This window comes from Erythrolamprus reginae, chromosome 4, assembly GCF_031021105.1.
Source record: "Erythrolamprus reginae isolate rEryReg1 chromosome 4, rEryReg1.hap1, whole genome shotgun sequence".
Lineage (NCBI taxonomy): Eukaryota > Metazoa > Chordata > Lepidosauria > Squamata > Dipsadidae > Erythrolamprus > Erythrolamprus reginae.
In genome coordinates, this window is record NC_091953.1 from 83,845,669 (window position 1) to 83,867,910 (window position 22,242).

Consider the following 22,242-nt stretch of genomic DNA (forward strand, 5'->3'; position numbering starts at 1 on the left):
GAAAAGAAGTCACTCAATCAACAAGCTGGGACAGAATGACTAGGAATAATCCTGCCCTCTGAATTCCATGGATTCATAGAATCAGCATAGAATCGTAGCATTGGAAGAAACTTGAAAGACATTAAATTCAATCATCTGCTCAGTGCAGATGCCCTTACCTCAACCCAGACAAATAGCTGTTCAATCTTTTCTCAAAAGCATCTGTTGTTAGAGCACCGTCAACTTCAAATGGCAAACTGTTCAGTTATTTGATAGCTCTCAAAGTCAGGAGATACTTTCCTATTTCACTTTTGGATCTCTCACTGTTAAATTTTCATCTACTGGTTCTTGTTTTGCCCCTGAGTACAGTACTATGGAAAATATATCAACAACCTCTGTCCTATGACATCTGTGTATGTATTAGAAGACACGTGTTTCTCTCTTGTTCTTCTGTAGGCCAAACATACCAAGTTTCTTTAACTTCTTTAACTTCATTTGATTTAATCTCAGCTATACATTTCCAATAAAATAATAAACAATAAAAAACCTACAAAGACAGGGTTTGGAAAACATTATTCACAGTCTGTGTGAATCACAGAGAGTAACAGTGAAAGAGCTTGCAAGCGGGTGAGAGCTGGGAACATTATTAGCACCTGGTTAGGGCTGGGAAGAAACATTTGGAGTAAGTTAGAGCAATGAAAAAAACTGCAAAGACAGGGCTGGAAAACATTCTTAGCAGAGAGTAATATTGAAAGAGCTAGCAAGCAGTAAGAACATCGTTAGCACCTGGTTAGGGCTGGAAAGAAATTTACTTGGAGCAAGTTAGAGTAATGAAAAAACCTCTGCAAAGACTTAGAGCTTGGAAAACATTATTCACAGACAGTAACAATGAAAGAACCTGCAAGATAACAGCTGGGAAGGTCATTAGCACCTAGTTAGGGCTGGGGGGAAAAGCATTTTAAAAAGCTGCATTCAGAGTATAAGACACACCTGAATTTTCAGTCTCTTTTAGGTAGGAAAAAGGTACATCTTATACTCCAAAAAATACAGTACTTTAGATCAGCGTTTCCCAACCGGTGTGCTGCGGCACAGTAGTGTGCCGCGAGACATGGCCAGGTGTGCCGCGAGAAGCTCCAGCTGGGCGGGGCGCTGCCGGCGCCCCTGCCTGAGTGTCGTCCTGTGGATGCTCTTGGGCTTCACAGTCGCTTCCTAGTTCCCTCTCCTTCCACCGCCTGTGTCTCCCGCCGTCGCCTCCCACCAAGCCGTCGCCCGTTGCCGTGGGTTCCTCGAGTGGGAGCCGCCGCTTCCCTCCGTCCAGCTCAGCCACGCTGCCGTAGAAAGCACAGAGGTTATTGCCACCGCTTCTGCCTCCACTCAGGGAGCCACCGTGGTCACCGCGCCTTTTCCTCTCACTCAGCTCAACCATGATGGCTCCCTGAGTGGAGGCAGAGGCGGCGGCAATAACTTCTTGGCGGAGGGGAAGCGCTGACGGGCTCTCCTTCTTCCCCACCCCCGCGCTTCTCTCCCGCCCTGGCTTTTGCTTCGCCCCATGATTTCCCCGCAATTTCATCCAGGCCACCTCTTGCCTCCTTTTGAACTGCGGGGAAATCTGCGGGCGAAGCAAAAGCCAGGGCGGGAGAGAAGCGCGGGGGTGGGGAAGGAGGAGAGCCCGTCAGCGCTTCCCCTCTGCCAAGCTGCCTGCTTGTCCTCGCGCCTCGTTGCTACCTCCTGCCTTTTTCCAGGGGCCTTTGGAAGGTACCCAGGGAAGGGGGGGGATTGGGGGTGGCTGCAGCGGCTTCTCGTCCTCCTCATCGGGCTGCTAAAGCCCGCTCGGCCCCTCTTGCATGCAGTCCCTTCACCGAGCGCTTTTTTCTTCTCACAGCTGAGGCAGGATTTGGAATGTCGGGGGGGTGTGCGTGCGGGCTCCGCATCCCCCTGCCACCCGGAACATTTAAAATAAGAAAAACCTTCGCCGGCCTCCGCAGAGAAGAAAGGAAGAGAGAGAAAGAGAGAGAGAGCAAGAGAGGCAGAGAGAGAGAGAGAGCAAGAGAGACATAGCAAGAGAGGCAGAGAGAGAGAGAGACAGAGAAAGAGAAAGAGAGAGAAAGAAAGAGAGCTAGCAAGAGAGAGAAAGAGAGACAGAGAAAGAGAGACAGAGACAGAGAGAAAGAGATAGCAAGAGAGAGAGAAAGAGAGAGAAAAAGAGAGAGAATGAAAGAGAGATAGCAAGAGAGGCAGAGAGAGCAAGGGAGAGAGAAAGACATATAGGGAGGGAAGGAGGGAGAGAGAAAGAGAGCAAAAGAGAGAGGAAGAAAGAAAGGGATGGAGAAAGAGAAAGAAGGGAAGGAAGGAAGAGAGAGAAAGAGTGAGGGAGAAATAGAGCGAAATGAGGAAGATTTTTTTTTGTCAAAACTTTTCTTTAGCCACACACCACCACCACCCGGTTCAGTGTTCCCCAGGATTTTGAAAATGTGAATAATGTGCCGCGGCTCAAAAAAGGTTGGGAAACACTGCTTTAGATACTGAAGGCCATTTCAGAAACTGTTACAAAATATGTACAAAATGCAACAATCTAAATGTTAGTGAATCAGATCACACAATGGTGCTTAAAAGTTTGTGCATTCTTCAATATTTTCACAAAAAACTGATCTAGAACATGATCTGTTCTCATTTCGTCCTAAAATCCATTTAAATAAATAAGTCAGAAACATTATGTCATTTCCACCAATAAATCAATAAAACCAACTTAAACATTTCTTCTATGTTTCTAACATCTTTCTCTTGGAGATGTCCATGCATGTAGGCGTTATTTTGTTAATTCAAGATTATTTTAGAAATGAAGAAATTATTAGATATTCTACTGCTTCATGTCTGTTTCTTAGGAATGTCAGATTGAACTTCACTATAAACGTCATCAGCCTCCTTGTCTTTTGTATCACTGGTTGAAGCATAAACTTGGAGAATTGTCATACGGGTAATCCCCAGGTTACGAGCATTCCCTTAACAAACATTCAAAGTTACATGATAAGCGCACCATAGCGTTTACGAACAAGTCCCAAAACTATGAATCTTGCAGCACCATGGCAGTTGTTCAACCTTATGAACAACTGCAGAGGCTCTGCAACATTCATCCTGATTGTTGCTGGCAAAAATGGAACTTATGAGGGAGACATCTGCTGAAACGGAGCTTCTGAAGGACAGATACGCACCTCAGAAGCTCCATTTTGGCCTGCAATGTGCCAGGCAAGGCCTGTGCCATTCAAAATGAGCAACTGAGAGGCTGAAGATGAGACTGCTTGTTAGATCTTCGCATGGTAAGTGAACAACCAAGCACAGCAGGTTGGGGAAGGAAGCAACTGAGGGGAGCATGAGGTATTTCAATTGGTCAGGGAAGCTCTAGATGGTCTTAAGCAGGTGGCCTGTTCCATCATTAGGTCCCCATGGCCTTCCCCACATTGAAATACCTCATGTGCAATTCGTGAATGCGTGGGGGAAAGTAGGGAGTGACCACATTCAAAGTATAAGATTCACTCCCGTGAATTCACAGGTTATGAATGGAATGAGCAGGCTCCATTACATTTGTAACTCAAGGATTGTTCATAAAATCTATTTGATATTATCCAGTTGTCTGCAATATATCCAACTAATTTGTATTCTATATTTTTCCTAACTATGAAATTAATAACATTTGTTTTTTTGTGATCTTGGTAGTAAACAATATTCTTCTGACTGAAATCACCGGCTCAAGGTTGACTCAGCTTTCCACCCTTCCGAGGTGGGTAAATGAGGACCCGGATTGTAGGGGCAATATGCTGGCTCTGTTAAAAAGTGCTATTGCTAACATGATATAAGCTGCCCTGAGTCTAAGGAGAAGGGCGGCATACAAATTGAATGAATGAATGAATGAATGAATGAATGAATGAATGAATGAATGAATGAATAAATAAATAAATAAATGGTCCCCGTTCAGTTTGTTAGCATATAACCAATTTCAAGATGTCAGTATATAACCAATTCAATTCATCTTTCACTATGTTGAACTTCCCCATAAAGAAACTATGTTTCTTATACTGCATGCTTCAACATGTATTCTGTCTTTGCAGCTTTGGATTTATGCTCACAGTGTCATAAACTCTATTGGTATTCTGAATGATCTTCAGCATTTTGACTGTAATCTTACCTGATGGGCCATCATCTGGCCTTACCATAGATACTTCTATTTTTCTTGATAAAGTAGAGTGGTTTACAATTGAATTATCTTGCATTATATGAATAATGTCTTAACAATTATCATTAAAGTGATCACCTTCCTCTAACATCTTCCTATATCACTGGTGCCAGCTTGCTTTATCTGGCAGCTGAAATCACTGTTACATCTTGAATGACTGTGTTGATAGTATATATTCTTGGTGTACAGTCCAACTATTCTTTGCTCATTCCTCAGTAACACTGTTGTGTCCTGTAGACAGTTAGGTCTGGCTACCCGCCACTTATTCCTTGGGTGGGAAAATACACACACTGCATTGGTTGGCTCAGCCTGGCAGCAGGGATATAGATAGCTGTCAGGCACGGCCATGTTGTTCTTGTCGTTATCCTGTTCCATCAACCGTTACTTATTCTGTGTTAATAATAAACCCTTCTGACTGTTCCTGGCCTACCTTGTATCATTCCTGAACGGATCCAACAAATTTGTGCCGAGGAAGTGACTTACCCATGGGTGAAGTAAGGTTAAAAAAATCATCCTCCTTGTCCTTCTACACCACCTGCCACCTTGTGTCCTCTGCGATAAATACAGGAAAGCCTCATCTGGGACCATTTGCCGTCCACACCAGGCCGGCCATTCTGGGGATTCCCCCTTATTTTTTTCAGAGGCCGCCGCCCACTGCCAAGCCGAGCATTCCTGGGGATTTCCCTGCCTCTCGGAGGCTGCCGCCCAGCCAGGGATTCCCCTGCCCTTTCCGAGGCCGCCAACCCTGTTCTCTGATGAGTAGGACGTGGAGTGGGGGCAGTGTTAATTTATAAAACATCATGGTACCTAAGAGATAAAACATCCACAATGTAGGGAAAGTGAAGGAGGCATATTGTGGGTCACTCATTCCTTGGATATAAGATTTTATGTTCTCAAACTTGTCTTCCAGAAATGATCAAAGATAGATATTCAAGTGATCGTGATAATGTTTGATCAGCATTCATGCCTCCTGTATTATGGTAAATTTGTTCTTTTACTGGTTTTTAGGTTTTTGTTATTTTTAAAAATCTGGTAATGCTTAATAATTATGTAAATAAAATAATTAAATAGAACAGATAATATACAACGTAACTCAAACTCAAATAGCAGATAAAACTTTAACACAAATCATGCTGATTAATTTTTTCATAGCATTGGTAGAAATCATTTCATATGTAGAATATATTCCATTCAGATTTGTAGCTTAGAGTTCTAGTTTTTCTACCACAGTAATACAGTTGTTGTTTCTGGATATGCATGCTCAATTCAGTTTGGTTTGACAAACAGCATAGCCAGTAGAAATGAAGGTATAACTGAATGCGTTACAAATGTGCATTGGGAAATACTAAGAAATAACTATGTTAAATGGTTCTAGCTTTTAAATAGAAAAATAACATTAGTTGAATGAAAATACCATACTCAATGAGATTGTGATGTCTATTTGGATTTCTGTCCAATGAATTTAAGGAGTCAGATTGTTACAGTAACAAAGTTAGTAGTATGAAATCGACATAAGTCGACATGAGGACCCGGATTGTGGGGGCAATAGCCTAGCTCTGTTAAAAAAGTGCTATTGCTAACATGTTGTAAGCCGCCCTGAGTCTAAGGAGAAGGGCGGCATAAAAATCAAATAAATAAACAAACAAACAAACAAACAAACGAATAAACAAACAAACAAAAAATAAATGAAAAAATAAATGAAAAAATTTCAATCCCCACTTAACCGACTAATATTTTATATACTTTATTAATAGTAGAGATACTAATGGAGTGGTACAGATGTTAGTAGCTTACATGAAACATTACAGTACATTAATACTTTTTGCCCCTAACCCAAACTCAGTTGAAGATTGATTTGGAATCAGTGTTCTTCCAATGTGCAAGTAAAATGTTTTAGTATATTCAGCAAACAACACTCCTTGACAGTTCCCTTAATTTTGCATAGAGTTGCCATTTAATCATTACATAAATTAGTAGAGATTTTTAAAACAATGCATTTACAGAACCTGATTCCCTTTCATCTGTGTTCTGCTACACAATATTATCTCTTTAGCAATTCATAATTGAGCTAAAAATTCCACAGCCTTGATACAAAAATGCATCTTCAGAGCATTCCTGAGTTGATCTTGCTTTGCAACAGATTATAAATTAAACATGTTCTTGCAGATGGCCAGCTCCTAGGGGACAAAATATCTTAAATTATACCCCTTAGTCACTAGTGAGGGGTTTTTTTGAGGGTGGGGTACTGAAAAGGAAGAAAAATGGCCAAAATGGTGGCAGAATAAAGGAAGGTTAGAAGATTATATATGAAATATGATGCTGCCCCAATTCCTTAAAACAATCCATAAATTGGAGTAGGTGATAATTGCATTATGAAAATTGTAGTTAGTTATGACTATCTCCTATACGGGATCATTCAATTTTACCTATTTCAGGGAATAGGAGAAAGAGGAGAATAAAGTTATTTTTCTATCTTATTTGTAAATTATAACTTTAGCTAGATTATCACAAAACATGCTCAATTGTATGGCAGCGGGGGTGGGGGTGGGGTGTCAATACAATATACTGTATTGCAATTCAATTTTATCTACTTTTCTCCATCCATCATCCCAAAGCATTAACTTTGTAATACCACAACAATTGAACTGATTCACTTTATTATACTTTGTACATCTGGAAATGATTTTCTTCAGCTGGCTTTAGTAAAAGGCTAAAAATAGTACATGTGTTTTAGCACAAATAAATTACATTAGTTTTTCTATTCTATCAGCTGTAGAAGTGCTTTTAGTCAGAAAAGAAGGCGTTGAAAGAATGCATCAGATGGAAAGTAAAAATACTATAGTCTTAAAACAAATAATTTCACTTAGCACTGAATACTGTATTACTAATGGTGGAATGAATTTAAAATATGAATTTATATTTCTGAAGAATCTAATAGGCATTCTATATTTTGATACTTTTGATACTAACAATGAATTGAATGAAGTAATAAAATATGACTTTGTTGGAAGCTCTGACATTTTACCACCTAAAATTGGCAGTGATCACCAGACCAGAAATGGAAATTGGCAGGTACCAATGGATACACAAGAGCTCAAGGCTACACCAGTACCATCAAGTGGCACCATTGAAAAGCAATGTTAGTCAAGGTAAATAAAAGGATGGAGTAAAATAAGTAAGAATTGTTTTCAGGGCTTTAATAACGTTTCAAAAATATGTGACTTTGATTTTACACTAGAAATTAATTACACATGGCCTATTTATTTTGCTTTTGAACTTATTTGAAAAAAAAACTTCAATTGTATAATTTTAAAAGCTGCCATTATTATTCAGAACTAATGTTTTTTAGTGTCTTTGTGGGATCATCTTCAGTTCCTGCTTCCCTGAAATGGATATTTGCCCAATCCCATTACAGTTTTGAATGTTGTGGGGCAAGCCATAAAGCGGTGGGGAAGGTACTATAAGATTTATTTTAAACAAATCTCTTGATAAAATTAGTATCCTTTACAAAGCTTTAAAATTAAATATTATTAAGAAATAATTAGCCACTTCCATCCTGAGGAAGGACATACCTATACTTTGTATTAGGATCGTGGTCATAACTGGATCTCACAGTATATTTTTATGGTCGTGTAAACAGAAGCATAGAATCAAAATCACATGAAGTATTGGTACTGCTTTATAAATTCTTAGTAACACCACATTTGGAATACTGCATCCAGTTTTGGCCACCATATTTCAAAAAAGATGTTATACTGTACTTTGAAAAAAAAGTGTAAAGAAGAACAACTAAGATGATTAGTGTTGGGCGAACCGAAACTGCACAATTCGGGTCTGTACTGAATTTTGTGGTGTTCAGCATGCCGGACCCGAACGTGAATTTTTTTAAAAAATTGTGCTTTAGTTCGGCATTCGTGCCGAACACCGCGAAAGCTGTCATCTGCTGAGAAGAGGAGGATGAGCCGGTGGCCAGTGGCGGTGGAGGAAGACGAACATCGGGGAGCTGTCAGCTGGTCGGGAGGCTGGGAGGGAGGCACAAAAGGAGCTGGGGAATCCCACGAAGAGATTCCGGGGGTGGAGCTTTGACATCACATACACCGGCAGGTTGCTAAGGATGCCAAAGTTATCACTTCCTTAGCAATCTGCTGGTGTATGTGACGTCAAAGCTCCACCCCCGGAATCTCTTCGTGGAAGGGATTCCCCAGTTCCTTCAAAGGGAGGTCTTTTCATGTAAATTTTTTTTTTTTTTTACAAAAAAGGACGCCGCAACAGCGCTGCAAGCAAAGGGAGGTCTTTTCATGTAAAAAAAAAGTTTTTATTTTCACGTGAAAGGACCTCACTTTGCTTGCGGTACCGCTGCGGCGTCCTTTTTCGTAAAAATAAAAATAAATAAAAATAAAAAATCCGTAAAAATAAAAAATGATGGGATTCCAGAGGCGGAGCTTTGGCGCCACGAACCATTTGGGTTCGGGTTCAGGTTCGGCCGAATTTTGCGCAAAGTTTGTCCGAACTTGCCGAACCTGAACACCGTTGGGTTTGCCCATCACTAAAGATGATTAAAGGCCTGGAGATGAAAACATATGAAGAATGGTTGCAGGAACTGGGTATGGCTAGTCTAAAGAAAAGAAGAATTAGCGGTGATATGATAGCAGAATTCCAGTATTTGAGAGACTACCGCAAAGATGCCCAACGGAGAACACGCAGTTGCTAAACCACCACCCAGTTTTCCGCCCCTAACCTGCCACGGAGTGGGGGTCAGATCTCTATCTTGGCCCCCCGACTCCCCCCTCTAACTGCACCAGCTTGCGCAGTGACCGCTGCAGGTCCTGTAAGAAGATGGTGTTCCCCTGATCTGACAGGTGAACACCGTCAGCCCGGTAAAGCCACGGCTGATCTATGGTGATGTGGGGATGGGCCACTACAACCCCACCTAACTCTCTGACCACCTTACCCAGGGCCTTATTCACTCTCCTCCTAACCCGGTGAATGGCCCTAAGGGAAATGGCATCCCTCCAAACAATCCTCGGGAGGATCTCAGACCAAACCACTTGCGTGGTAGGCCACACAGTGCGAAGCATCCGCAGATCTTCGCGAGCCTGGCAGATCAAAGGTAGACCCCCAAGCATACACAGGTCATTACCACCTAGGTGTAAGACCAACCACCTGGGCGCAGCTACTGGATGCCGCCCTCCCAGGAGTAGTGGGAGAAGCCCTTCCCACCGCATGCCTCTTCTCCCCATCCATACGATGTTGACCCATCGGCCCAATGACAGCGGGGTCCCCACGGCGGTTCTTGCTGCTGAGCGGCCGGCCCAAAATACCATGCTGTGGCTGCAAAGCAACACCGTTGGTCTCGTACTGGCGGGGCTATCTGGAAGAGGGCAAAGAGACATCCTGCCCTGGACCCTCAGCTGGCTGTACATAACCTAAATAGGCCACTGACCGCCATCTGCTGATCTCCCAGATCCTTTGACCCAGGAAACCAGACACAGCCGCACTGGTGGCGCCGCCGATATGGAACAAATACGTTCCATAGCCGGCGGGATCAATGCCTATCCTGACCAGAGCCCTGGACACTAGAACCCAAAATTGATAGCGGGTCAAAGGGGTACCATCCTGATGTTTAAAAAGGTACCCCTGCCCCGCTCCTCTCAGACTACAGAATTGAGAAAGAGCCGCCACCGGGCACACCGACTGGTCGGTGACAGCTGTTAACTCTATCCTAATACCCCTATGAAGCTGATCAGTTTTAGATTGCCTCACCAAGAAGGACACACCCCTGTCGCTAAACTGCAAGTCGGAAAACTGGAAGGCACGGAGAGACCTGTCAGCCTGGGAGGAGGCCATGGCCTCGCTGACACAAAGGGCCCCAAAAAACATAACACATGCCGCCGCCTCAAAGAGGCGGGCCTCATACAGAGATGTGCACAGACTGTTTAAGGCTTGATTAATAAGCGACAGCTGCTGCACCGTTAAGGCCTGTCGGCTATCAGCTGGGATCCCCGGTTACTCCTTCACCCAGCCTTCCAGCATCTTCCAAATGCGGAAGTCACAAGAAAGGTCCAAAAACCCACCCGCCTTAGATAAAAAGGCGAGGCCTGCCAACTTGGACCTAATAGTCTTAACTGAAAGGCCACGTTGCCTAAGCTGCATGCAAAACTCCATAAGATGATCTACTGGGGCCGGCCAAACATGAGGGTAACCCCTGACTTGCCTGAAATCACAGAACTCCTTACCTGCATGCTGGTATGCCCTCAATGTGCTTGGAGCCACCGAGAGGGCCATGGCCCTGTTGGCTTCTGCTCTCCACTGCCCGAGACCCCGCCCAGGCTCCAAAGATGGTCGGGGAATGCTTCCGGTGACGCGCGGGCCCACGGAGCCAGGGTCCGAAACCTGGACAACTGACCACAGGACAAGGCGTCAGCAATCCCATTATCTAGACCAGGGACGTGGCGAGCCAGAAACAGGGCGTTTAGGGACAACGACCTGTGCACGAAATGGCGGACAAGCCGCATGACCCTGTCATTCTTAGAGGACAGGGCATTCACAACGTGGACTACAGCCAGGTTGTCACACCAAAAGTGCATGGTTTTGTCCCTAAACTGCTCACCCAGATCTCTAAAGCTACTATCAATGGGAAGAGCTCTAGGAAGGTCAAATCCTTGACCAGGGGAGAGGCCCTCCATTCCGGGGGCCACACGGAATGACACCACTGGTCGCCTAGTATAACCCCGAACCCACGGGTCCCCGCAGCATCCGAGCACAATTGCAACTCAGCTTCCAAAAGAAGCTCGTGCCTCCAAAAGGATAGACCATTAAAGTGGGCCAGAAAACCCTGCCATACCCGCAGGTCGTCTTTGACCCCTGCGCTCAGGCGGGTACGATGATGGGGCAAACGCAGCCCCTTCATCGCAGTGTATACTCTCCGGGAAAAAGCTCTACCAGGGGCTATTACCCGGCAGGCAAAATTAAGAAGCCCGGCAAATTCCTGAAGCTGATGAAGGGACTACCTAAGACTGAGTCAAGCTTACCCCGAATCTTAACCAGCTTTTCTAGGGGCAATCTGCAAGATTGCTCCTCTGAGTTCAATTCCATACCCAGAAAAGTAATCCTGGTAGCGGGGCCCTCGGTCTTCTCAGGGGCCAAAGGCACCCCCAAATGAGCGCAAAGGGCTTCAAAGGCCCGCATCAGAGAAAAACATTGCTCCGACCGTGCGGGCCCCGCCAACAGGAAATCATCTAGGTAGTGAACGACTGAACCCAGACCAGTGCACCTCCTGAGCGCCCACTCCAAGAAGGTGCTAAAGCTCTGAAAAAGAGAGCAAGGTATGGAGCATCCCATTGGCAATTTTTATCGACATAAAAACCTCCTTCGAAGTGGAAGCCCAGGAGCTCGAAATCGTCTGGGTGTATGGGGAGGAGCCGGAATGCCGACTTAATGTCGCATTTACCCATAAGGGCTCCTACTCCACACTTCCTCACCATAGCTACTGCTGCGTCAAAAGACGCATAGCAGACAGAACAAAGTTCATCAGGAATGAAATCATTCACTGATTCACCCTTTGGAAAGGACAGGTGGTGAATCAACCTAAATTCACCACTAGCCTTTTTGGGGACCACCCCTAAAGGGGAAACCCGAAGAGTCGGCGAGGGTGGGCACGGGAAAGGTCCCAGTACCCTGCCCTCGGCCACCTCCTTCTGTATTTTGGCTCTAACGATGTCTTCATGTCCCACAACCGATCTAAGGTTGTCAGACATGAAGGCCTTCCGGATCCCCACATATGGGATCCTAAAACCCTCTGAGAAACCCTGCAGGAGAGCAGCCGCTCTCCTGCGAGGGTGGTAATCCTCCAACCATTCCTTCAAAACTCCCAGCCTAATTGGGCTGGGATCCTTTTCCCCCAGTGGGCGGGGGTTGTTTAGCCTGACCCCCTCCTTTTCTATCCTTACCCTTTTTGGGCCTAGTACAAACGTTGGTGAAGTGGGAGCCCCCACAGTTCCCACAGGCGTGTCTGAATTTGCAAAAGGGGCAAAAACACGCTCCTTTTGCCAAAAATTCATGACATGGGGCCGCTTTCGCCGCGTCCCCCGTAGCCGTCTTAACTGGAGGGGACACCGCCGGCTCCTCCTCCATGAAGTGGCTGCTATCCGTGCAGTCACCATTCTCGTTCCCCGACATGTGGGTTGCAACAAACCACAAATCAGGGACAACCATATCCCAAGGGAGTGTCGGATCAAATGCTACCCTCATTCTAAAAACCTTGTCATAGTGATGCCAAATCGTGCCCTTGTACTCAAAATGAGCACGGGCAATCAAATCGATATATTTAAACATTGAGGCGGCCCTAGCGGGCTCCCTCTGGATCACTATGGAAGCGTAAGTCAAATAAGCATACAGCCAAGAGCTGAAGCATCTGCTAACCTTAACCTTCTTAGGCTTGTCCACCTGCACCTCCCCCTCTTTCTCTTTTTTGGGGACTTCTCTGTTAAGGAGGGAGAAAAGATCAATATATTCTCCCTTCCAGATACTTTCTCTGACAGAGGGATGAAGGTGAAATCCCAGAGGTGTGGAGGGCAGCCCCCATGGGATGGCGCCCGACCTAATGCTGGCCAAAGGGTCCCAGGCCGTGGCCACCCTCTGACCCCGACACCGGCACAGAGGCCGTTGAAGGGGTCTGAGCCACTGCAGTAGCAGTGGGGGGAGCCCAAACCTTACTACAAGTGACAGCTGAACTACCCAAAATGTTGACCCCACTCCCAGAACCCGGGGGAACAATGGCCTGACCGGGCAAAGGGAGGAGCGGTGGAAATGTGGGGTGTGGTGCGATCTCACCTGCCCCCATCGGGGTAGAAGCCATCCAGGAGGGCCCAGCTCCTACTGAGCTAGGCGACGACGTCATCTGCCCGGTCTGGGCTGCTGGTTCACCCGGTGGTCCGCCAAGAGCCGCTGGGGCTGCTGGGGTGGCACCCCCTGGCCCATACACCGACCTCCAACGGGCATCCAGGTCATCCAGCCTCTCGATGATCCTAGACCAGGAATGAGCAGGCATATTAGCATCGGTTATCAGGGGACCTCTTCTCCTGCCCTCCCTCCTGACCCCTGTTTGGGGGTCCTCTTGCACCAACCGGGCCCTGGCAGAAGGCCTCAAAGCCCTCCTGGGCCGGGCCACAGACTCAACCAATGGCACAGGAGGCTTCTGCCTTTTTGGAGCCATCAGGGTCAAATAAAATGGTAAAATAAATTTAAACTAAATCTAAACTAGGTTTAAATCAAAATGGGAAGGAATCCCCAGAATCCCACAAAGGATCTGTGGGAGGGAAAAAGATTCCCCTTAAGCCACCAAGCCCAAGGGTCCGAAGGCTTCACCCGGCCCACTAGGCCGCACCCCCCCTGGACCTAAGCCTCCCCCAAGGGAGCCTTGAAAACCATCCTGAAGGAAAGGCCCAGGCCCCAGGAAAATTCCCCCTTGGTCCCAAGGGGAAGGATCCCAAGCTCTCCGCCCCCGACACTAAACCAGTAAAAGGCCTCCGATGAGGCCTCCTCGATGAAATGGCCGACACCACAAGGCAGCCTAAAATGGCCGCCGAGAAGAGCGAAGCCCAGCCGGGTGTTCGCTTGACGAGTCCAGGGCAAAAAGGAGGTTTTCGAGCCTGCCCAGCCCTTTTATAGGGCTGGCAGGTTCCGCCCTGGACACGTCATCAGGCAGGCCGAAGCCTCCTGAAGTTAGCCGAGATCTCGCGAAATCTCTCGAGATCTCGGCCTTTCCAAGATGGCGGTTTCGCCAGAGGCCGTGTCCCCTGGCCCTCCCGCAAAACGTGCCGGGGATGAAGACACCGGCAGGTATTCTAGCAGTAAAGTAGATTCCCTTAATCAAATATTTCAGTATCAAGGTTCATTTGCATAGTTTGATTTAAAGTACATATAAGTAACCCCTATATACCCATAAATAAAACTGAATGAAGATAGAAGTAGGAAAAAGAAACACAATATATTAAACTTGGAAAAACAAAAGAGAAATGGCAAAGATGGATAGAAACTCAAGCAAGCCTTTGTTGTGGGACTGTTTGTTGTGACAAACAACAAAAGGATTACGAGAAATATTTCTGCAAAAGGCATACAAGCTTTAGTAAATTTATTTATTTATTCATTCATTCTTTTTGTTTTAACGCTGCCCTTCTCCTTAGACTCGGAGCGGCTTACAACATGTTAGCAATAGCACTTTTTAACAGAGCCAGCACACTTCAAACAAAGACACACTAATTATTGGAAGCATAAGGAGAAGATGATCAGACCCTCCCTCCCATGCAAAGAGGAACAAAGAAATTTCAGTAAGTCCTCCAATTATTTGTCTACTGAAGAACACACAAGGAACAAAAAAAAAGGTGAAATGGAAGACAGCTTGCTCCATTGAGAGTGTAAGCCATTAACTGTCTCAAGGCCAAGAATGTATAATGTTACAAGAATGTATAATATCTACTCCCTGTATTCCAGGAAGGCTACATCCACCCATCATTTCCTGCTGTGCATCAGAAGTAGCGTTCTATGCCTTAAGCTGGCCCAACGGGTACAATCTATTTCTCCTGCTGTTGTTCATTCCATTGTAGCAAATGCCTCTAGTTCACAGTAGCCTCTAGCTACTGTGCTCAATAAGAAGCACAATCCCCTGCCCCACCAGTTATGGTCTTTGGAGTCAATTTGTCCTCTTCTGGTGAACTTCTGGTATCTTCTCCTTTATTTCAGTGTTGGGCAAATAACAGGTTGTACCCCTCTTGTTTTTATAAGTTCAAAGAGGAAAGACTACAGTTTGTTTGTTCGGTTTGTACAGTTCGGTTTGTTTGTTTTTAACAAGCTGACCAATAGAATGAGGAAAAGTTGAGGTTATTTTCTTTTCTATCTTTCTTTTTTCTCCCTTTACTTTTTTAAAAGTGATGGAATAGGGTGGTGCTGAAAGTCAATATTTTTAGCCCCAATTAGATGAGGAGTGTGATCTGGAGATGATTTAGAGGCTGCCTATGTGGATTTTGTCTAATCTGGGGAAAGCAGGCAAGAATTAGGGCAATTGGTTCCTTAAGGAGTGATGGAATATGCAACATTATTGTGGTGATGGGGAAAGCAAGATGTGACAGGGAGAGAGGCAGACAAAACACTTGCATAGAACTCAGTTTTGACATTGGTGTTCCAGTTCCTATACTGTATCTGTATGACAGACTATCTACAGACTTGTAAATCCAGAGGAGGAGGAACTCACAACTCCCAGCTGATCACAAATGGCTGCTGCCTGGTTACAAAAATCAACTGCGTGAGGTATATGTGGGTAATCTCTAGATCTCTTTCTTCCAGAGAGAATTTTGAGGGTCTAGGTCTCACATCTACCTGTGTTTTTGGCTGAATGCTCATGCAATATGCACAGAGTGGGGAAAATGTGAGCATTAGCATTAGTAGGTGAGACTTCACCTACAAAAAGATATTGACAAAATTGAACGGGTCCAAAGACAGGCTACAAGAATGGTGGAAGGTCTGAAGTATAAAACGTATCAGGAAAGACTTAATGAACTCAATCTGTATAGTCTGGAAGACAGAAGGAAAAGGGGGGACATGATCGAAACATTTAAATATGTTAAAGGGTTAAATAGGGTTCAGGAGGGAAGTGTTTTTAACAGGAAAGTGAACACAAGAACAAGGGGACACAATCTGAAGTTAGTTGGGGGAAAGATCAAAGGCAACATGAGAAAGAATTATTTTACTGAAAGAGTAGTAGATCCTTGGAACAAACTTCCAGCAGACGTGGTTGGTAAATCCACAGTAACCGAATTTAAACATGCCTGGGATAAACATATATCCATTGTAAGATAAAATACAGGAAATAGTAAAAGGGCAGACTAGATGGACCATGGGGTCTTTTTCTGCCGTCAGTCTTCTATGTTTCTATGTTTCTATTAGTTTCACTCTCCTCTCTAGAAATCCATTGTGTTCTGAGGCATAAATAGTGGGGGTGGGTGGGTTATATTTTTTAAGATGAAAAACTTTCTAGCCTAGACATCACTGTATGAGTTTCCAATCCATTTAAAAGAAATGAAAACTAGTTCTTTTCTGCTTTGAAAAACTTCTTCAACTTTTTGCAATATACAGGAAAGAAGTGACTTAGCTTTTAGATTTGTTTCTAAACAGTTTAAATAGTAAGACTATGAAAATGATTTCAAGAACTATTTTGAAAGTAATTAGAAAAATTATTGTGTGGGAAAAATTTGCTTTGCTTATGTCAATGCAAGATTTTGAAGGCCAATTACTAAAGCATATGATGGCTACTTTAAAGGAACCTTTTGATCTGTGTATGTGAAGTGCTTGAGTTTTGTAACTCTTTACTGGAATTAAAAGTTGTTACTGAAGATGAACAAACTCCTTGGAAGACAACCAAAATGGATTTCGAAGTGGACCTAAAAATTACAACTTACAAGAAGGAAATGGAAATTTAGATTTACAAGTCAATTGGATAATCAAATTAGGTTGTTGTTGTTCTTTTGCTAGTTTCCTTTGATAATATTCTTAATACAATTATTGGTGGCAGGGGAAAGAAACATATTGGAGAGTAATAGAGGAGATTCTTGAGTGCAGTTGAGGAGGGAAGCTTGAAAAGAGACCCCGGTTGGTAATATACAGTAAATTGTGTGAAAGGATTCTTTAGACAGGCTTTCAAGATTAATGCCGAGTTCTGAAAGACTGGCAAAACTTAAAACAAGAACCACTTAGATTTCTTGAAATAAATTCTAGTACACATTAATAAGAAAACCTTTCAGAAAACCTTTAGAAATCAACTCATGTAATGTGCTGATCTTCTGATTAGCCCCATGATTCCAGTAAGACATGTTCTCTGTTATTTTAAAATTTGGGTTATGCTGTAGTATTAATTTATCATGTGATTTGGAATCAAACATAAATGCTTACCTATTAATAACCAAATGTGTCTTTCCAGAGTGGAAATAAAAATCCTTTGTTTTGCATAGGTGATCCTAAAATGTGCCAAATTTCAGAGATATGAACCCAAATATTTTATAAAATCTATACAAATTGTATATCTTAATTATTATATAATCTCTAGATATGGTAACTATAAAGGCAATAACTTAGACTTCTTCCAGTTAATGATATAATGGCAATGGATATTGCAAAACTATCAAGGATAGTTACAATATCTTTAGCATATAGAAACAAATTACATTAAGTGCCTCGTGCAACCACACCCTAATATCTTGAGACTGTCTAATGGATGAAGTTCAAGAATCAAATTGAAGATTACAGACAATGGGTATCTTTGCCATGATATAACTTGATAGGTTATTAAGAAATTAATCCACTTACAACAATTCTAATACTAATCGAAACGCTATGAACAAAAGATAGTAGAAAGCTGTATCTTTTTGGAATGCACTTTAAACATTTCATATTAACTACTCAAAGGATTTTTCAGTATTCAACAAAATTAGAACAGCTAACTGTGTCTGCCACGATATCTATAGTTTCAATATCAAGAAGTATATGGTCAAATGCCTTTGTATTTTTTTATAAATCCAGTTTGAGATGAATGAAAAACAGATAACATTATTTTATAGCATCCTGATTAGACTGCATTTAATATTTTAATATTTACTTTAAGAAAAAATATTGGTTCTATTGTTTCTCATCTTCTCTTTCTCAAGCTGCAATATACCGTAAGCTTCATAAAATAATTCAAAAAATAAAAATTAAACGATGGGTTATAGAGTTCCAATATTGGTGCTAATAAGTCTGTAAACATTATTTTTAAAAATGGGTCAAGAAGAATGTCCTTGCTCTTGTTTTTCTGTGTCTATATATATTTATTACCACAAAATGGAAAGAAACTAGATCAATACTGATGCCAAACATGGGATCAACGTCTTACATTTTAGAAGTCACGGATCAAGCCTCCTTCTATTGTTAAATCCTATATTGACACACATCACAGACAAGTTGACTTCTAAATGCCAGGCTGTTGATTTAACGGATGCTTCTTCACAAACTGAACAGAAAACTGTTCAAACTAGTTTAAATTGAAGTCACATAACATTATTTATTTTCAGTCAAAAGTATGGCATTTATGATTAATTGCCCTGATAAATCCTAAACACCTGTCCATAAACCTTCTAGTTGATGGGAAGAGAGTAATACAATATTGTCGAAGAGACGGAGTAACGACACGGACACAAGAGCTGGATTTAAAACTGGGTCATTTTTATTAACATAAATTAGCATAATTTAATTTAAATAAATTAGCATAACCACATAACTAACTATGACCCAAACAATGGACCTGCAGGGTCAAACAAATACTTCCGGGGCAGAAATGACGTAGCAATAAACATTCCTGGGCAACATATGGGCGTATCTCGATGCTAGTCCAGGTGAGGGACCACTCCCTCACCTGAGACCCTGCCATGCACTTGCATGAGGGGGGTCCCGCCGGCTAACCCCTACCCGGGGACTTCAAGGTGTGGGACCCAAAGACAGGTTCCCCCCAACTGCTCAGGTAGCCCCCCACCATGAGCTTGGAGAGAACCTGTCAATCATCCCCAAAGATGCCCAAGGGAGAACGCGCAGTTGCTAAACCACCACCCAGTTTTCCGCCCCTAACCTGCCTACCCAAATGACCAAAGGTAAGCCAATCAGCCTAAAAGGTGCAAGCACCCCCTAACCGCACATCCATCTCCCCAGTGTGGAATGGGTGAAAAAACGGCCCGGCCTAAGGGGCAAAGCCGCAAAAAATTCCCATTCGGCCTCCCTAGGGGCGACCCATAATAGCACACTGCAAAATAGGGAGGGCGGGTGGGTGTCTGCTCCGGCTGCGAGTCCGGGCGAAAAGGCTTGGCCCAGGGCCAGCAAGCCCCGCCCGGACCACGCAGCATGTCAGGCCATGTAGGCCTGACTCTCGGCCGAAATCTCATCTCGTGAGATTTCGTCCGAAAATAAAATGGCGGCCGCCATGGGGAGTCCGGTGTCTCCCCCGACCCTCCGACAAACGCTGCCGGCGGTGAGTCGCTGGCGCTATTCTCTTGCGAGGTATTATCTAAATTAGTGATCTTGCTTTACAGAATTAGAATGACCTCTTCATATGAATATACTTCTTTCAGGCATATACTTGTTATTAATAAACATGCTTCAAATACATGGTGCAAATACAGTCCATTTGTATATAGACACAGTAAAAGAATGAAGATAAAAGCATAACTGATTTGATTCTTAACAACGAAAAATTAATGGAATCAATGAATATTACAAGAGTGATGAAGTAATGATAGAACCGATTGTTTTGGAGGGGCAAGTGTCAGGAGTACATGTTGGGGAGAAAAGGATATTATAGAAAAATGAAAGTAAAAAAAGAAGTTAAAGTAGAATGACTGCAGCAAGAAAAGTACAATACTTGAATGAATACAGATAGATTAATAGCTGAAGAGAATGATTGGAAAATAGGTAAAAGAAAAGAAGAACTGCATGTTTCTTGAAGCAGAGCAAAACCAAGTACAATATATTTCAGAGAATCACTCAATGTCTGGATTGGTGCAAGTAAAAATATGAGAAAGAATGCTAAATGGAATGATAAAGGGAAAACATGCAGATGGGGGATGAAAAATGCTACAAAACTGAGGATGAGAGACAAATACTGCATTATGTGTATAGAGAACAATAGTTCAATGAATAATATAGAAAGGAAGCAAGGAATGGTTAAGATTAAAAGAGGCAAAGAAAACATGGAGCAATGGAAACAAAATATTGTTTTGGAAGTGAATAGTCAAAAAGAATGCTGTAGCAGACTGAATGAATTTAGAATAAAAATTAGAGAATGATTTGGGATATTGAAGTGGTTTTTTGACAAATAGAATTGGAAAATGAAAACTGCAAAAGTGTTACAAGAAAAAAAAGGTCATAAAATGATAGAAATGTGTAGCAAGTAGTTCACCACTGAGGACATGAGATGTCCCCTTGGTTGATTAATTTGCTTATAGATAAATGTGTAAGAATGTAATTATTCTAGATGTGAAGTTAAAGATGTAAATGCATATGAACTTTAGTTTACAGATTATGTCATGTTGGTTGAGAACCCAAATAGTTGGGCAGACTGAATGATGCAATGAAAAAATGCACCTGGAATTTATTGTACAGAAATAAGAGATAAGGTCAAGAATATATGGATGCTGAATGAATGTGGACTCAGTATAGAAGTCAACTGTTAGTATGAAACAGTTACCTTAAGGTGATTTTGTTATGTATATAGAAAGAATAAATGGATTGATTGAGAGCTAAGATTGACTGGCAAAACCATAGTGGAATGTGATTGATGAGGTCCTGAAGGAAAACAAATCAAATTTATTTATTTATTTATTTATTTACCCACCTCGGGAAGGATGGAAGGCTGAGTCAACCTTGAGCCAGTGATGAGATTTGAACCGCTGACCTACAGATCTGCAGTGGCCTGCAGTACAGCACTCTACGTCCTATGCCACCCCGGCAAATACAAATCACAAAAGCAATGAATGAACCAAACTATGATGGAAACAAATATAATTTGCATATATAAAAAAGTATGATTTAGTTTTTTTGTTTTTTTAAATAAATCATATCTTTATTTCTCACCCACCCCTAATTTTTACCCCTCTCCTGCACTCTGGATTATTTTATCCTACAAAGATGTAGTATGATAAATCTGCATACAAATGCTAACAATGCCATTTATGCCATTAAGGAGAATTTTTTTTTAGTCTCACTTAGATCTTTATAGGCAGGTTGCCCCAATATAGAACAAGCCATTGTTTCTTATGATCAGAAATGCATGAAATATCTCTCTCCCCGTCTTCCATGAAAAAGGCAACAACTATACTAGTAATTATGTGGTGCAGCAGGTAGAGTGCAGTACTGCAGGCCACTAAAGTTGACTGTAGATCTTCAGGTCAGCAGTTCAAATCTCAGCACCGGCTCAAGGTTGACTCAGCCTTCCATCCTTCCGAGGTGGGTAAAATGAGGACCCGGATTGTTGGGGGCAATATGCTGGCTCTGTTAAAAAGTGCTATTGATAACATGCTGTAAGCGCCCTGAGTCTAAGGAGAGGGGCGGCATTTAAAAAAAATCAAATAAATAAATAAAATAAATTTCCTGTTATGCATCAAAAGTATTTTTTTTCAGAGTTGGCCCAGCATAAGTAGCATTGTGCAGCTTGCCTACTGTCCTTTATTCCATTTAACTTTAATCCAATTGATTACTTGAACTTCTTCTTTGGCCACAGGTTGCTGCCCTGTATGGTCATTTTGTCCTGGGCTGCAAGACCTTCTTGAAAGCTCCTCAACTAGTGAATCACTGTTTTTGTTTTTTGTTTATTTACTGGATCTTTAAAAGATATTTAGTTGGAGGAACCCAGGAGAGCATTCTTAACAACTTTGCCAGTAGAATGGAGAAAACAAATCACCCTCTTCTTCACGGATGGAGTGACAAAATTATGGATTTTTAAAAAATTGATAAGAATTCTCTCAATTGTAAAATGGTAGCATTTTTTCATCTTAGAAATTATTTGTGTACAATTTAATTTTTGTACTTTTATGTTCACAAATATGTTCATTTCCTATTTTCCAGTAGATTTCCTCTATTTATAACAATATCCAGATCAAAATATAATCCTGGGATGGTTGTCCTTGAATTTTACTCATATTATTACACTATTTTGTGCACTGATTGCATCTAGTGGATTATTAGTTTGTTTTGCAGCATCTGTATGTTGCAATTTTCAGGAGGCAGAATTCTTGTTTTTCTCCTGTTTAAATGTCTCTCTTTAAAAAAGTGGTGTTGGTGTGCATGAGTACATATATTTGCACACTGGCAAAGCTTTCATTTTCCAGAGAATAACATTGCTCCAGTTTTTTAACTGGCCACTTTTTGTGAGTGTATTAAATCTGTAGCTAGGTTCACTGTCAGCTTTAGGCAAACTACTGAGCTGTTATTAATCTGCTTCCATGGTAACTGCTGCTTATAAGCCT

General features: G+C 42.6%; 1 protein-coding gene across 6 annotated transcripts in view; it reads left to right on the forward strand.

Annotated features, from left to right (window-relative positions):
• The window catches only part of GPM6B (glycoprotein M6B), a 147,299-nt gene that overhangs the window by 91,671 nt on the left and 33,386 nt on the right, over positions 1-22,242 (forward strand). For 2 of the 6 annotated variants that reach the window (XM_070750656.1, XM_070750659.1), the window contains exon 2: positions 7,249-7,356. The exons of 3 other annotated variants lie outside the window; for them this stretch is intronic. In XM_070750656.1, coding sequence (XP_070606757.1) covers positions 7,249-7,356 — 108 coding nt within the window. Of the gene's footprint in view, positions 1-3,738; positions 3,755-7,248; positions 7,357-22,242 lie in introns of those variants that run through there. One more of the 6 variants, XM_070750657.1, reaches the window with a different exon arrangement.